The sequence below is a fragment of the Balaenoptera musculus genome, chromosome 6 (genome assembly GCF_009873245.2).
Source record: "Balaenoptera musculus isolate JJ_BM4_2016_0621 chromosome 6, mBalMus1.pri.v3, whole genome shotgun sequence".
Classification (NCBI taxonomy): Eukaryota; Metazoa; Chordata; class Mammalia; order Artiodactyla; family Balaenopteridae; genus Balaenoptera; species Balaenoptera musculus.
In genome coordinates, this window is record NC_045790.1 from 51,502,952 (window position 1) to 51,520,992 (window position 18,041).

The window sequence follows — 18,041 nt, forward strand, 5'->3', positions numbered from 1 at the left end:
TAGAGGACAGGAGTGCATGACATATTAAGTGATTGCCAAGGTTCATTTTACAATCATAAAAATAGTAACTGAGGACTATGTACAGGGGAGTAAAATAATTTGCTCGTTTATGTTAAACAAATTCAACAGTACACCATTGTAAAAAGGCTTATGTTTTGCATATATACTCTTTATTACACACCATACGTTGCTGTGCACATTTTGTGTTTGTACATGCCCATTCCTCTCTGAGGTTATATGCAAAACCATGTGAACTCTATAATAACGGCAATTGAAAGTATTTGTTCAATGTCAATTTTGACTATACGTGATTTTCCTTTTAAGTACTGGCCTTAGAACTTAACCCCTACTTTAAGCTGCAACTCAACTCCATATTTATAATGAGGTGCAGAAAGGAAAATATTTCCTCCTTCATAAAGTTAACTGTTTCATTTTTTAAAAACATGCTTCTCTATATGTTAGCAGAAACTAAAGTCATGCTGTCCAGTTCATCTGTTATTTGTGAGGGTGACATCTGGTGGTTCTTTTTAATTCTCATGTTTTCTCTGTGCTTGGCCAGAAGTTGTTAGAAATTCCAAAGAATCATTGTGTGAACTGCTTTGCCTGGTACTTAACATACTAGCTGGCTATTGAGGATTGAGTTAGTACAACTGATAGGGCTTTGAAAGCCCAGCACTCCATTTAGATGCAGTCCCTCTGGATGTCAGCCTTCCCTGAGGGACTTTATTTTAGCATGTGTGATGGACAAACAGCCACCTTATTGGGGAGGATTTGTGTTTAATTCAGAGAATTTAGGGTTTTGAGTAAGGGATGGCATCTATACCAACCTCTTTGCTTTACTCATGAGGCGGCTAGAGCCCCAAGAGGTTGAATATATTAACCAAGGTCACACTGTGTTGGCCAAGGTCACTGTTCCTCACTAAGCTGAGGTCCTGGGCTCTGTGCCCATAAGTTATGTTTATTGTGCTGAGTAACCCACTGAGTTGGAAGAGTCCGGGCATTAAAGGATAGGAGACAAAGGCATTTTAAGATGGGAGAAGTAAAGGCAGTTAACATTTTTGAGTACTTGTTTGCAATAAATATTCCCACATTCAGCCTTTTTTCTCTCTTCCAAAAGAGGGTGCAGAATCTTTAGTGGGAAGGAGTTATTGAGGAAGTACAGTGAGGGATCCCAGCTCTGTCTCCGTGAGTCTACTGATTCATCCCATATCTGAGAAGTTAGTATCCTCAGGAATTGTATTTTGTATTTATTGAGCCTGTTTTGAGTTGGATCTTTATATGCCATTAACTCACTAGCATCCTTCCAACAATTTGAGGAGGCGGTTGGAATCCCCATTGTTAAGAGTCTGCAAAGTACAAAAGTATTGCGTTGGGTTACAAAGTGAATTCAAAAGGAGTGTCATGGCCCTTGATTTCAGCCAGGGCGTTGAGATAGGCTCTTGAAAGTCAGTGGAGGAGGATTCAGAAGGCTAGACCTTCCCAGGGTTAGGGTAGAGCTGAGATTCAGACCCAGACAGGTTTAACTTCCTGGCCTAAATTTATGTTTTCCACTGTCCTATGTTGGAAATGCACTTAAGTGAATTTTTGAGTAAAACCTAACTCACCAACACGTAATAGTGGCTTAGTAAAAATATGCTCAGTTTATTTCTGTGTTCAATGTAATCCTTCCTAATGAAGTGACTACTACTACTACTGTATATCTCCTATTTTCACTATAAGACCTGCGATTTTTGGTAAATATGAAGCTTTGAAAAAAAAGACAGGACTTATGGGGTAATATTGGAGTACTTCCCTGGCATGAGAGAAACTAGAGAACTATGTTAATACTGTACTTGGAGAATGTGTGAAATCATTTTCAATCTCAAGTGATGAATGTTTAAAATAAAAATTTCTCAGGCACACATTTTTTTCTTCTGGCAGCTGATTTTTACTATTTGTATTATCTGAAATTTAAAAACTATTTTTGAATAATGTTGGAAAACTTCCAGTTTTTTTGTAAGCATATCCAAAAAATTAGATTTTGCCTTCTAAAGGCAAAATTAGATTTTGCCTTTGATTAGATTCTGCCTTCTGGGCAGATTTGGAAGATGAACTCTGTGTCATGTTCTTTTTTTTTTGTCTGCTACTTTTGAGAATTCTGTTCATAACTTTGGAAAGGTCACATTTTGTTCACTGCAAGGACCAGGTGGGGACGAGGGGTGTGAGGGGTCTCTAGTGTATGGGCCCTCGTCACTTTCCTTCTCTTCGATTAAGAGCTCTGTGGGTCAGTTAAGTTTTGATGTTAATCCTTCAAGGGGAGGTATAAGTGGTGTCTGCACCCTTTAGACGCAGTAATGGGGATACTGAAGCCGAGGTTTACATTTGGCTCCAGAGAGCCTCAGGGCACTGCTGTTCCCTCCTACAATATGAACTTTTAAAAAAATGCAGCCTGTAAAATGCAACTAGGGAGTTTAAAGGCCATGGATGGCAGATGTGAGCAGGTGAAAAATCCTCCCTGGCACATGAGCTCAGGGTGCATATATTAAAAAGTTCTTTGCCCCAGTTTTGTTCTAAGGGTCACTTCATGGACATATAATAAAGGTGTATTTTAAATTAATTAATCCTGATTTAGAAAAATCAGCACTTTATTGAAGTTATAGTAGAGAATGATGTCACTTAAGTTTATGCATTTCCCACATGATTCCTTTAACTAGCAATGTGCTTTTTCCTTTTACGTGTGAAAAGATTTACATCCAATATTTGAGGAATACTCCTGGTGTGTCACTAAGATAATGGTAAAGTGTAACAACTGGTGTCAGTCTTGTTTTCCATTTTGGACATCTTGATTGACCAGGGGAGAATACCATGCAGAGAAGTGTTTGCAGTTCTTAGGGCCACAATACCCATGGCTCTTAATCCCTGCCCTAGTCCTGCAGGAGGCTGGGGCACCCTCTTCATGTCTCATCTCCCTGGGAATAGTCCAGATGTGTCCCAGAGCCAGGCGTGGAATCTGTGACTTGTCAGAGTTCTCAGCAGCTCTGGGGTTCTTTGAGTCCATGGTACCAAACACACAGCTTCCTTAGTCATTGAGTGGAATGTTGGGTAAAAGCTCCAGCGGGGAGGGTCTGATGCTATGGGGCGGGGAGTGGTCCTCATTGAGGAGGAGGGTGTCGACAGAGCCCCATCAGACCTTGTCATCCCTCCCTAAAGAACAACAGTTAAATGAGAACATGGTGGCTTCAGCTCTCAGACCCATTGAAGTCATCCATATGAGAGAGGGAAAAATGGAGGAAGAGGCAGAGGAGGAAGATGAGGAGGAGGAGAATAAGGAGGTAAGGGGAGAAAGGAAGAGACTGTAGAGAAGTGATTCGACTTTTTGGATTTGCAGTATCTCGTTTTGATTTTTATCACGTTCCTTCCTACTCCCCCTTCCTTCTTGGAGTAATATTTGCCACATAAATATTTCTTTTCACACCACAAAGTGAATTAAAATTCAGATGGGGAGGCCTGAAAAGTTTGTACATCTATTTGGTCTCTTTGGAAATTAATACAGAGTATTTAAATTATCGCTGTTAATAGCATATTTGTTGTCTTTATCCTTTGCCTCTCCCCCTTAGGGATAAAAATAATGTAAACATCTTCATCATTAGTATCTCCATTATTTAAGATTCTTAAAGAAATAAACATTTATTAAGAACCTGCTGTCACTTAAAGGCACTTGCATGCATTTTTGCTGCTCAGAATGTTACAAAGTTAACAAATTAAGATGAAAATTGTTTAGAAAAGCCTTAGCAGTTGATGCAGCACCCCTATTCCCTTTCCTCACTTCTGTGTCTGTTGCTGTGTGTCCAGGATCCTCCATCCCTCTGGGGGCAGGGGGTAGGTTTCAGGCTCCCCACCCAACAGGGAGCAAGCCCTGGAGTGCTAGCTGGCATCTGGAAGGTTCCCCCCCACCCCCCAAGGAATCTCTCACCTAACAGGGTTAGCCCGTTTGCTGAATTGCAAAATGAAACTGTCAAGGTAAGGACCTCCCATCTCAAGATAAGGGTTCTCAGTCAGCCAGTCAGCCAACAATCATCTGCTAAGAGTCTTTGAAGTGCAGAGTACTGTGTTAGGTTATAAAGTGGATTCAAAAGGAGTCACATGGCCCTTGACTGCAGCCAGGAGTCAAGATAGGCTCTTGAGAAAGTCAGGTACCATTTGAGGCAATGTATGCTTAGGAGCCAGGTGTGGCGCAAGTAAATATTTATTACACTTATGCCCAAGTGTGGTGGCTCGTCAAGGTTGGCCTCGGCATGGGAGTTGGGGAGGCCAATGCAGCAGCCTTCAAGGACAGAACTAAACACTGAGGCTTTCCTATGAACACATCTTCTTTGTCAGCAGCATGAGTTTTCCTGTGTTACTTTCCTTAAACTGGAAGGACTCTGGATGCTTCTCTGACTATATGTGTTTCAACTGGAGTCCATGTGGTATGCCTACCCAGTACCGGGAGGTTTAAGGGAAACCAGCTGTGGTAATCACTGGGGAAGTGAAAACCAGCAGTGGTGAAGCTTTGGGAAGTTGATGGTGAGTTTGGAGAAGCAAAGAGACCAGAGGTAGAAAAATCTTGTTATGCTCTGTGAGGAATGTATGTGGGGATATTTAATGCTGGGTGGGAGACTGTTGACTAGCAGTCCCCTGTAGATCAGGTACCAAACCTAGTGGTCCTGATAGGAATCCACAGAAGAAGTGTTCTCCCCAAAGCAGCAGCAGGAAAGGGATAGAATTTGAGCTGGGTGTTGGGACTTAGACAGGTATATGGTGTGGGAGGTATGAACAGTCCCTTTGACTTCTGGCAATTCATCCCTCGGGTGGAACCCATAGCAGTTTTCCCAAGGAGCTGGGAAACTGTATTTGCAGTTACCCAGGGAGAGAGTGTGTTGTCACACTCTATTAATGTCAAAGTATAATTTCCAAACTCTGGTCTGAAGGGCTGCTGTGAGGCCTCTGCACACGGCACCCTCTGAGCAAGTGACACGAGACAAAGCAAAAAGGAGAAAGAAAAAGGTGACCTAATTTTAAGAAAACTTATGTGAGGAGGATTGACTTCATTGGCTATGAATTTTTAAAGAGTTTTTGTTTTATTTTGTTTTGTTTTCTGTGCCTCGTGGAGATTTGGGGACTAGGTTAAGCTCTAACTACTACAGCATTTAAATGCCATGCATAGCTCCTCTGGGATCAAAATGCACCTGAAAGGTGGGAAGAGGTCGAGCCACGGATTCTCACTGCAGATGATGAAATTCACCTGATACCACATAGCCAGAGAAGGCCAAATGGAGTTTTGAATCTAGGCAGTCTTGACCTCAGAGCCCTCCGGCCTAAAGCTGTGTGGCTGACAGGGTCTTGGTGCTCCGGCCAGGTGTCAGGCCTGAGCCTCTGAGGTGGGAGAGCCGAGTTCGGGACATTGGACCACCAGAGACCTCCCAACCTCACGTAATATCAATCAGCAAGAGCTCTCTCAGAGATCTCCGTCTCAACGCTAAGACCCAGGTCCACTCAATGGCCAGCAAGCTCCAGTGCTGGATGCTCCATGGCAAACAACTAGCAAGACAGAAACACAACCTCACCCATTAGCACAGAGGCTGCCTAAAATCATACTAAGTCCACAGACACCCCAAAACACACCACAGGATGTGGTCCTGCACACCAGAAAGACAAGATCCAGCCCTACCCACCAGAACACAGGCACCAGTCCCCTCCATCAGGAAGCCTACAGAAGCCACTGAACAAACCTTACCCACTGGGGGCAGACACCAAAACAATGGGAACTACGAACCTGCAGCCTGCAAAAAGGAGACCCCAAACACAGTAAGGTAAGCAAAATGAGAAGACAGAGAAATATGCAGCAGATGAAGTAGCAAGGTAAAAAGCCACCAGACCAAACAAATGAAGAGGAAATAGGCAGTCTACCTGAAAAAGAATTCAGAGTAATGATAGTAAAGATGATCCAAAATCTTGGAAATAGAATGGAGAAAATACAAGAAACGTTTAACAAGGAATTAGAAGAATTAAAGAGCAAACAAACAATGATGAACAACACAATATATGAAATTAAAAATTCTCTAGAAGGACTCAGTAGCAGAATAACTGAGGCAGAAGAATGGATAAGTGACCTGGAAGATAAAATAGTGGAAATAACTACTGCAGAGCAGAATAAAGAAAAAAGAATGCAAAGAATTGAGGACAGTCTCAGAGACCTCTGGGACAACATTAAATGCACCAACATTCGAATTATAGGGGTCCCAGAAGAAGAAGAGAAAAAGAAAGTGTCTGAGAAAATATTTGAAGAGATTATAATTGAAAACTTCCCTAACATGGGAAAGGAAATACTCAGTCAACTCCAGGAAGCGTGGAGAGTCCCATGCAGGATAAATCTGAGGAGAAACACTCCAAGACACATATTAATCAAACTATCAAAAATTAAATACAAAGAAAAAATGTTAAAAGCAGCAAGGGAAAAGCAACTAATAACATACAAGGGAATCCCCATATGGTTAACAGCTGATCTTTCAGCAGAAACTCTGCAAGCCAGAAGGGAGTGGCAGGACATACTTAAAGTGATGAAAGGGAAGAACCTACAACCAAGATTACTCTACCCAGCAAGGATCTCATTCAGATTCGATGGAGAAATTAAAACCTTTACAGACAAGCAAAAGTTAAGAGAATTCAGCACCACCAAACCAGCTTTACAACAAATGCTGAAGGGACTTCTCTAGGCAGGAAACACAAGAGAAGGAAAAGACCTACAATAACAAACCGAAAACAATTAAGAAAATAGTAATAGGAACATACATATCGATAATTCCCTTAAATGTAAAGGGATTAAATGCTCCAACCAAAAGACATAGACTGGCTGAATGGATACAAAAACAAGACCCGTACATATGCTGTCTACAAGAGACCCACCTCAGACCTAGGGACACATACAGACTGAAAGTGAGGGGATGGAAAAAGATATTCCATGCAAATGGAAATCAAAAGAAAGCTGGAGTAGCAATTCTTATGTCAGACAAAATAGACTTTAAAATAAAGACTATTACAAGAGACAAAGAAGGACACTACATAATGATCAAGGAATCAATCCAAAAAGAAGATATAACAATTGTAAATATTTATGCACCCAACATAGGAGCACCTCAATACATAAGGCAAATGCTAACAGCCATAAAAGGGGAAATTGGCAGTAACACAATAATAGTAGGGAACTTTAACACCCCACTTTCAGCAGTGGACAGATCATCCAGAATGAAAATAAATAAGGAAACACAAGCTTTAAATGACACATTACACAAGATGGACTTAATTGATATTTATAGGACATTCCACCCAAAAACAACAGAATACACTTTCTTCTCAAGTGCTCTTGGAACATTCTCGAGGGTAGATCATATCTTGGGTCACAAATGAAGCCTTGGTAAATTTAAGAAAATTGAAATCGTATCAAGTATCTTTTTTGACCACAACACTATGAGACTAGATATCAATCTCAGGAAACAAACTGTAAAAAATACAAACACATGGAGGCTAAACAATACGCTACTAAATAACCAAGAGATCACTGAAGAAATCAAAGAGGAAATCAAAAAATACCTAGAAACAAATGACGATGAAAACACAATGACCCAAAACCTATGGGATGCAGCAAAAGCAGTTCTAAGAGGGAAGTTTATAGCAATACAATCCTACCTCAAGAAACAAGAAAAATCTCAAATAAACAACCTAACCTTACATCTAAAGCAATTAGAGAAAGAAGAACAAAACAACCCCAAAGTTAGCAGAAGGAAAGAAATCATAAAGACCAGATCAGAAATAAATGAAAAAGAAATGAAGGAAACAATGGCAAATAAAACTAAAAGCTGGTTCTTTGAGAAGATAAACAAAATTGATAAACCATTAGCCAGACTCATCAAGAAAAAAAGGGAGAAGACTCAAATCAATAAAATTATAAATGACAAAAGGAGAAGTAACAACTGACACTGTAGAAATACAAAGGATCATGAGAGATTACTACAAGCAACTCTATGCCAATAAAATGGACAACCTGGAAGATATGGAAAAATTCTTAGAAAAGCACAACCTTCTGAGACTGAACCAGGAAGAAATAGAAAATATAAACAGACCAATCACAAGCGCTGAAATTGAAACTGTGATTAAAAATCTTCCAAGAAACAAAAACCCAGGACCAGATGGCTTCACAGGTGAATTCTATCAAACATTTAGAGAAGAGCTAACACCCATCCTTCTCAAACTCTTCCAAAATATAGCAGAGAAACAGTCCCAAACTCATTCTACGAGGCTACCATCACCCTGATACCAAAACCAGACAAAGATGTTACAAAAAAAGAAAACTACAGGCCAGTATCACTGATGAACATGGATGCAAAAATCCTCAACAAAATACTAGCAAACAGGATCCAACAGCACATTAAAAGGATCATACACCATGATCAAGTGGGGTTTATCCCAGGAATGCAAGGATTCTTCAATGTATGCAAATCCATCAATGTGATAAACCATATTAACAAATTGAAGGAGAAAAACCATATGATAATCTCAATAGATGCAGAAAAAGCTTTCGATAAGATTCAACACCCATTTATGATAAAAACCCTCCAGAAAGTAGGCATAGAGGGAACTTACCTCAACATAATAAAGGCCATATACAACAAACCCACAGCCAACATCATTCTCAATGGTGAAAAACTGAAACCGTTTCCTCTAAGATCAGGAAGAAGACAAGGTTGCCCACTCTTCACCACTATTATTCAACATAGTTTTGGAAGTTTTAGCCATAGCAATCAGAGAAGAAAAAGAAGTAAAAGGAATACAAATCGGAAAAGAAGAAGTAAAACTGTCACTGTTTGTAGATGACATGATACTATACATAGAGAATCCTAAAGATGCTACCAGAAAACTGCTAGAGCTAATCAATGAGTCTGGTAAAGTAGCAGGATACAAAATTAATGCACAGGAATCTCTTGCATTCCTATACAATAATGATGAAAAATCTGAAAGACAAATTAAGGAAACACTCCCATTTACCATTGCAACAAAAGAATAAAATACCTAGGAATAAACCTACCTAAGGAGACAAAAGACCTGTATGCAGAAAACTATAAGACACTGATGAAAGAAATTAAAGGTGATACAAACAGATGGAGAGATATACCATTTTCTTGGATTGGAAGAATCAACATTGTGAATAGACTATATTACCCAAAGCAATGTACAGATTCAATGCAATCCCTATCAAACTACCAATGGCATTTTTCACAGAACTGGAACAAAAAATTTCACAATTTGTATGAAAACACAAAAGACCCCGAATAGCCAAAGCAATCTTGAGAACGAAAAACGGAGCTGGAGGAATCAGGCTCCCTGACTTCAGACTATGCTACAAAGCTACAGTAATCAAGACAATATGGTGCTGGCACAAAAACAGAAATATAGATTAATGAAACAGGATAGAAAGCCCAGAGATAAACCCATGTACATATGGTCACCTTATCTTTGATAAAGGAGGCAAGAATATACAATGGAGAATAGGCAGCCTCTTCAATAAGTGGTGCTGGGAAAACTGAACAGCTACATGTAAAAGAGTGAAATTAGAACACTCCCTAACACCATACACAAAAATAAACTCAAAATGGATTAAAGCCTAAATGTAAAGCCAGACAGTATAAAAACTCTTACAGGAAAGCATAGGAAGAACACTCTTTGTTATAAATCACAGCAAGATCTTTTTTGACCCACCTCCTAGAGAAATGGAAAAAAACCCAAAAATAAACAAATGGGACTTAATGAAACTTAAAAGCTTTTGCACAGCAAAGGAAACCGTAAAGAAGAGAAAAAGACAACCCTCAGAATGGGAGAAAATATTTGCAAATGATGCAACTGACAAAGGATTAATCTCTGAAATATACAAGCAGCTCATGCAGCTTAATATCAAAAAAACAAATAATCCAATTCAAAAATGGGCAGAAGACCTAAATAGACATTTCTCCAAAGAAGATATACAGATTGACAACAAACACATGAAAGGATGCTCAAAATCACTAATCATTAGAGAAATGCAAATCAAAACTGCAATGAGGTATCACCTCACATCGGTCAGAATGGCCATCATCAAAAACTCTACATACAATAAATGCTGGAGAGGGTGTGGAGAAAAGGGAACCCTCTTGCACTGTTGGTGGGAATGTAAATTGATACAGCCACTATGGAGGACAGTATGGAGGTTCCTTAAAAAAACTAAAACTAGAAGTACCATGTGACCCAGCAATCCCACTACTGGGCATGTGCCCTGAGAAAACCATAATTCAAAAAGAGTTATGTACCACAATGTTCACTGCAGCACTATTTACAATAGCCAGGAGATGGAAGCAACCTAAGTGTCCATCGACAGATGAATGGATAAAGAAGATGTGGCACATATATACAATGGAATATTATTCAGCCATAAAAAAGAAACGAAACTGAGTTATTTGCAGTGAGGTGGATGGACCTAGAATCTGTCATACCGAGTTAAGTAAGTAAGAAGGAGAAAAACAAATACTGTATGCTAACACATATATGTGGAATCTAAAAAAAAAATGGTTATGATGAACCTAGGGCAGGACAGGAATAAAGACTCAGACGTAGAGAATGGAGTTGAGGACACGAGGAGGGGAAGGGTAAGCTGGATAAAGTGAGAGAGTGGCATGGACATTTATACACTACCAAATGTAAAATAGATAGCTAGTGGGAAGCTGCTGCATAGCACAGGGAGATCAGCTTGGTGCTTTTCGACCACCTAGAGGGGTGGGATAGGGAGGGTGGGAGGGAGACACAAGAGGGAGGGGATATCGGGATGTATGTATATGTATAGCTGATTCACTTTGTTATACAGAAGAAACCAACACAGCATTGTAAAGCAATTATACTCCAATAAAGATGTTTTAAAAAGTATAATTTCCAAAAATTAGAAATATGACTCTCATAAAGATATAAAGTGAACGTGTAGAAATTTTATTTATCCTATCAACGAGGAAAACAGTGAAGTGGTAAACTGATTCTCCGGGTATTTGTGGAACTGGGTATTTATAGGCTTAAGACAAAAACAACGTTAGATTAAGGTTGCTAGGCTACAGGTAAAACTGGATAGTGTCCTACAGGGCTGTAAAACTAATCATTGAGGTTTTCTCACCATTCCGAAATCTGCAAGCTAACATGTCATCTCACAGTATCTGGGTTCTTATCTTATAGTAAATAGCAAAGTCTCAAACACAAGGAAGTTCTCCTAGAGAATTCAGGAATCCTTGGCAGGATTTGTGCAACAACATGCAGTATGATCTGCAGAGATATGCCGCCCCCTCCTCACCCACCCACTCTCAACTCCTGCCCAACTGCCTTAGCTCCAAGTTTTGGATATTTTTTATTAACATTGAAAAAATACTTTGGAGTTAAAGAAATCTGAGGGTGAATCTCAATTCCTTCACTTGCCAGCTGTGTAATATTGGGCAGGTAGTTACCTGCGACTGGATTTACTTGCTGCAAATTGGGAGGAGCTTTCGTAAAGTGCCTGGCACATGATAGGCACTCGTAAAATCTTAGTTCTTCTGTTTACCTTTCCTTTTTTTTAAGTGAAAAAAATTCACCCTTTGTCTGGCCTTCAGAGACAAAGTTTTCTTCCCCTTGATAAGTGGAATATTTATAAATGGAGTATTTCCTGCCTTATCAGTAAACAAAGGATGTCACAGTCATCAAAGATTGCAGCCCTCCAACGTGAGCCAGTGAGCCCTGAGGAAACTCAGGGCTGAAAAGAATACCTGCCATCTAGCAGCCAACAGACTGAAGCCACTCCCTGCGGTGAGCCCTGAGGAAACTCAGGATGTGAAAATACAGGATACTGGCCCCAGATATCTGAGGTGCATATCAAAGGAATGATTTCAGCGAGCCCAGACTCTTGCATCTTCCCATACATACAAAAGCACTAAATTCCTTAACTTGAGTATCTGGTAATCTTTTGCCATTCCAGACTACCTGCCCTTTGTTGCAAAACTCCTATATATCATGGCTCCTCCCCTCGCCTCCTTGGAGCAGTTTCTCAGTTATCTGAAATGCTGTCTCCTGGGCTGCAGTCCTCATTTTGCCCGAAATCAAACTTAACTCGCCACTCTTACGTTGTGCATTTTTTTAAGTTAACACCCTTCCTCCCTTCCTCCCTCCCTTCCTTCCTTCCTTTCTCTCTCCCCCTCTCTCCTTCCCTCCCTTCCTCCCCTCCTCCCTCCCTCTCTCTTTCTCTCCCTCCCTCCCTCTCTCCCTTCCTTCCTTCCTCTCTCTCTCACTCTTTCTCTCTCACTTTCTGTCTTTCTCATCTCTAGTTTATTAGAATAATATCCTAGAACTCTGGTGGATTTTTTCCATTACTAATAGAGGCATTCTCTTAAATTTTTATTATTCATCTAAATGGAAAAATATATATTTTAACATTCTTTTTTAATTAAAAATTTCCACCAGCTTTATTGAGATGTAGTTAACCTATAACACTGTGTGAGTTTCAGGTGTACAACTTCACGATTTGATACATGCATATATTGTGAAATGATTACCATACTAAGGTTCGTTAACACATCCATCACCTCACATAGTTATAATTTTTTGTGTGTGTGATGAGAACTTTGAAGATCTACTCTCTTAACAGCTTTCAAATATGTAATGTAGTATTGTTAACTCTGGTTACCACGTTGTACAGCATGCTTTATTTAGAGAACCCTCTGCATGTGACAAAGTGGAGAGATGTTCCTCAAGTGAAGATGATTTCTTACTGGATATAACTTAGTGTTTCTTGTTTTGAGGTGGGGATGGGGGTATTACTTGTTTAAGTGTAAATATTATCCTTGTCTCCTTTCAAAAGGAGTACTGGCTTCCCGAGTTATCCTTTCTGAAGCCCACTCAGTATCTCAGTGTCTGCTGTGAGCCCTGCTCTGGGTTGAGGTTTGTGAGGAAGGGGTTGGATGCACAGAAGCCCCCAGGAGCATGCTGTCTGCATTCCCCCTTCCTGGTACAGGTCGGCCCAGGTGGGGTTAATGGATGGCAGAGGGACCATGAGCTGGTGTCTGGCACAGGTAACTGGTCATCACTACCAGATCTGTATTCCTGGAGAGTATTCGTCTCTCCCCTTCTCCACAACCCCTCACATGATAAACCTGTGTGCTGGCATGTGGGACACTGAGCTGTGATTCAAAATGACAAAGTCTTCTGATATTGTTCCAATCACTAATTTCTGGAGAGTGAGGAGTAAGAAAGAATTGCCCTTGACTGTGCCTCCCTTACAGAGTGTGGTATTAATATAGATCAATAGGTCAGGGATCCCAAATTCTAAACTCACTTCTGCCACTACTTATAATGTTGTTTCTTCTTTTTCGTATTTACACATTTTTTTTCCTTTCCTGCCTAAATGCAGAATCAGTATGTTGTATACATTGTTCAATATTAATGGTCATACGAGGGAAAAGCTCTGTAACCCTCTTTCCTCATTTCTGTGTCCTATCTGTAAATGACGTGATGTGATCAGTGCCTTGATGGCCCAAGCTCAGTTCATTCATTCATTAGGCAACATATAGCTGTTGAGCAACAGCTCTGTGCCAAGCCCTGGCGGTTCCTCTGTAAACATGATAAATGAGAACCTGCCCTAATGGAGATAGATTGTAACCAAGGAAACAAATAAGATGATTAGAGATTAAGTATTATGAATGAAAGAAATCAGATGATGGGAAACTATAAGTAAGCTGCTATTCTTAGTAATTCTAATTATGGTTATCAGAGGTGGTCTCTTTGAGGAGGTGGCTTTCTGAACTGCAAACGGAAGGATGAGAATGAATCAGTCATAGGAAGAGTTGAGTGAAGAACATTCTAGGAAAGAGAGACAATGCAGAGAGGTGTGGGATGAATTTGGCTTGTGCACGGACCAGAAAGACAGACCTTTGGCTGAAGTGGAGTGAGTCTGGTGGGTGGAGAGTGGACAGAGGCTGGCAGGGTCACTTAGGGCTTTGTAGATCACGGGAAGGAATTTGGGTTTATTCTAAGTGCAATGGAAAGCTTTTAAAGAGGTCTAAAGCAGTGGAATGGTATGAGCTTATTAAAAGAAGGGAAAGGAAAGAATAACCGCGGCTGTTGCGCGAAGAACTGAATGGCAGATGTCAAGCTTGAGAGTAGGGAGACCAGTGAGGTCCTTGTGCTTGGCTGTGGAGAAGGTGGTAGGGATGTGAGAGAAGGAGGCCTTGAAGGTTTGACTAGGTTATGGTGGGTCCCAAATACCCGGATGAGGAGCTTGGATTTGATTTTTGCAGCTGTGAGGGAGCTTCGTGTGTGAGTGTGAGTTTGTGAGTGAGTGAGTGTATGTGTGTTTGTGTGTGTGTATGACTGTGAGTTTAGGGGTGAGATTGTGAGTGTATGAGCCAGTGTGTATGAGCATGGGGCGCATGTGTGGATTTGTGAGCAGATGTGAGTGAGTGTGTGTATTATGTGTGTATGTGTGTGTGTTTGGGTTTTTCTCCTGTTGCAGATTTTGAACAGGCCAGTGGCATGAAGGAAAGGGCTGCCCTGTATGCTACAGGTAAAAGCTGGTGACAGGGAGACTTGCTGGGAGGGTAGTGGAGTTAGACGTGACCCGAAGGCCCAGACGTGCTAACGTGGCCAGCCACGGAGAAAGAGACGACTGAATCGGGCAGGTCCTGTTCTTTGTTTTATTCTGCTTCTGGGTTGGATGAGACTGAGGACTGAAGACCCCACTGAAGGAGTCACATTCTCTTCAGATGAGCCCAGTCTGATTGCTGGCTGAGTAGCTTACTCGTCTTATTAGTGACAAAACCAACCCTAAATTAAACCTCACTTAAATTCATGTGTTGGTTTCTCTGAAAGGAATTCCATTAGTAAGAGTTAAGTGGAATGGTTCTACTGCAGCCCACCCAAACTGTCCCCACTCTGCCCTGAGAGGTGCGTGCACCTGCACACACACACACACACACGGGGAGTACACACACACACACGGGGAGTACACATACACACACACACGGGGAGTACACACACACACACACACACACGGGGAGTGCATACACACGGGGAGTACACACACACGGGTAGTACACACACACACACACACACAGACACACAGGGAGTACACAAATGGGGAGTACACACACACACACACACACACAGACACACAGGGAGTACACAAATGGGGAGTACACACACACACACGGGGAGTACACACATGGGGAGTACACACACACACACACACGGGGAGTACACACACACACACACACACACACACACACACTCTCTCTCTCTCTTTTATATTTAAATTTCTTGATTCTTGAGAAACTCATTGTGTTTTTTGTTCCCCCCCAGGACATCTTTGAAGATGCCTTGGAAACCCTCTCTATGTAAGTAGTAACATAATAAAAAAGTATGTAGTAGAGAAAAATTGATGGTTTTCTTATAAGAAATGTAAATATTTCATTCTCATTTTTTTGAGTGTAGTGGCTATTGTTGGAAAAATTCACTTCTCCATAATTTAACAGTTAGGATGTGATTAAGCTTAAGAAAGGATCTGTCTAAAGTTACTATCAAATATATATATATATATATTTTTTTCAAATATATTTTTGAGTCTTATTTCTTGTAACCTTAAACTAAAATGAAAGAAAAAAATGTTTGCCGACAAATTAAATTTTATTTGTTTATAGCTAACCCTTTTACATCTTGCCCATATTTATTTACATGGTTAGCCTCATGTTGTAGATTTTTGCTTTTGGTTTGCGCTTAGTTTTATTATAAGTATTTCCTATAAGCCTACATAATTTTTGTAATGATTTTAAATGACATTATATTAGATCAAATGGAACATCACAATTTACTTATTCATTTCTCCTTTGTTAGACATTTAGTTTTTCACTGGTTTAAAAACTTAAAACTAAGTAGTGAACATTTCAATGTGTATAGCTTTATCATATTTTTGAATATCTCCAAAAGGTTAACTTCACCCATGTAGAATTATTGGATTAAAAGGGATGAATATTTTTATTCTTAATGTGATATTTCTCAAGTTGCCTTTCTGTGTTAGTTAGCTCAGGCTGCCATAATAAAATACCATAGACTGGGTGGCTTAAACAACAGAGATTTATTTTCTCACAGTTCTGGAGCCTGGAAGTCGGAGATCAGGGTGCCAGTGTGGTCAGGTTCTGGTGAGAGCTCTCTTCCTGATTTACAGATGGTCACCTTCTCGTTGTATCTTCACATGGCAGAGGGAGAGAGAGCGAGAGAGCAAGCTTTCTGGGGTCTCCTCCTATAAGGGCATTAGTCATGAGGGCCCCCCTCTCAGGACCTGATCTAAACCTGATTATCCCCTAAAGTCCTTATCTCCAAATACCATCACACTGGGAATCAGGGCTTCAACATGTGAAATTTGGGGGAACGCTATTCAGTCCACAACACTTTCAAAAGAGTTTCACCCGTTTGCAGGGCTGTGAACTGTGTATAAGTGAAGTGGTTTAAAATGTAGCATTTTCATCCCTAGGTATTATTTGAAACCATTTTGCTGCTTAAATGATACCTAATTGTTTTGTTTGAAAATTTTTTTTCTGGTAGTTCCCTAATGGCCTAGTGGTTAGGATTCTAGGCTTTCATTGCCATGGCCTGGGTTCAGTCCCTGGTCAGGGAACTGAGATCCTACAAGCCATGTGGTGCACACCACCCCCTAAATTTTTTTTCTCATAATCATTGTTTAGTCCATTGCATTTCCTTTTGTATGAATTCTAGTCTTCTTTCGCCTATTTAACATTTTTCTCAGTGTTTCTTTTACATACTTATGAACTTTAAAATATATATACACCTTCATGTTTTGTCCTATTTGCTACAGATACTTTCCCTTAATTGCTATTTTTATGTTAGAGTTGCAAATTTTTATATTGTCCAAAAGTTTTAGTGTTTATGTCATTGAATGTGTATGTGAATAAAAAACTTAATTGTGATTAGGATTTTAAAAAATAACCTTTCTACTGTGCAATAGTTTCAGATTTACAGAATTATTATGAGGATAGTACGGAGAGTCCTGTATATCCCACACTTGTTTTCCCTATGATTAATTTCTTACATTAGAATGGTACATTTGTCACAATTAATAATCTAATACAGATACATTGTTATAACTAAAGTCCATACTTGATTCAGATTTCTTTAGTTTTTATGGAGTATCCTTTTTCTGTCCTAGGATCCCATTTAGGACACCACAGTACAATCATTCGTCCTGTCTCCTTAGGCTATGCTTGATTGTGACCGTTTCTCAGAGTTTCCTTGGTTTTGAGTACTGGTCATTTGTTTTGTGGAATGTCCCTCAGCTGGGATTTGTCTGGTTTTTTTCCCTCATGATTAGACTGAGGTCATGTGTTTTTGGGAGGAAGATCACAGACCTAAAGTATCATTCTCATCACATTATATCAAAGATACATGTTATCAACCTGGTTTACTCCTGCTGATGCTAAACTTCATCACTTGGCTTGAGATAGTGTTTGTCAGATCTTGCCACTGTAAAGTTTTACTCTTTTTCCCCCCTTCCCTTTTCATACTGTACTCTTTGAAAGGTAATCTACTTGTGTAATTTAAAAAATGACTTTTAAGGTGAGTGCATTATTTGCCATCCAGAAATCTTACTCAGCTCTGCTGTGGCTTCTCTGCTCTGAGCGTTGGCAGGAATTGAGCTTGGGTGGCCTGGTAGACTGAGTCTAGGAGGTAGAAAAGGATCTGACTGTGGGGCGGGTGACTGGAATTCACCAGTGGAAGTGCTGCTGTTCCCAATGAGAAGCTAGAACACTCGACACACACCAGAGAGGGGTTCAGGTCTTGGAGATGAAAACAGGTCAGACTGATGTACTTGACATGACCGATGGGTGGCACACATTAAAACTTGTGTTTCTTTGAGCTTTCACTGGCTGCATTAGACTGGCAATGGCTTTACCTTTGGGTCTGAAAGGCGTTGTCAGCAA

The 18,041-nt window shown here is 40.3% G+C and overlaps 1 protein-coding gene across 1 annotated transcript in view; it reads left to right on the top strand.

Annotated features, from left to right (window-relative positions):
* Positions 1 to 18,041, top strand: part of TTC39B (tetratricopeptide repeat domain 39B) — a 136,886-nt gene that overhangs the window by 20,919 nt on the left and 97,926 nt on the right. Inside the window, exon 2 of the mRNA XM_036856554.1 lies at positions 15,409 to 15,443. Within this exon, the coding sequence (XP_036712449.1) occupies positions 15,409 to 15,443 (35 nt within the window). The remainder of the gene's footprint in view (positions 1 to 15,408; positions 15,444 to 18,041) is intronic.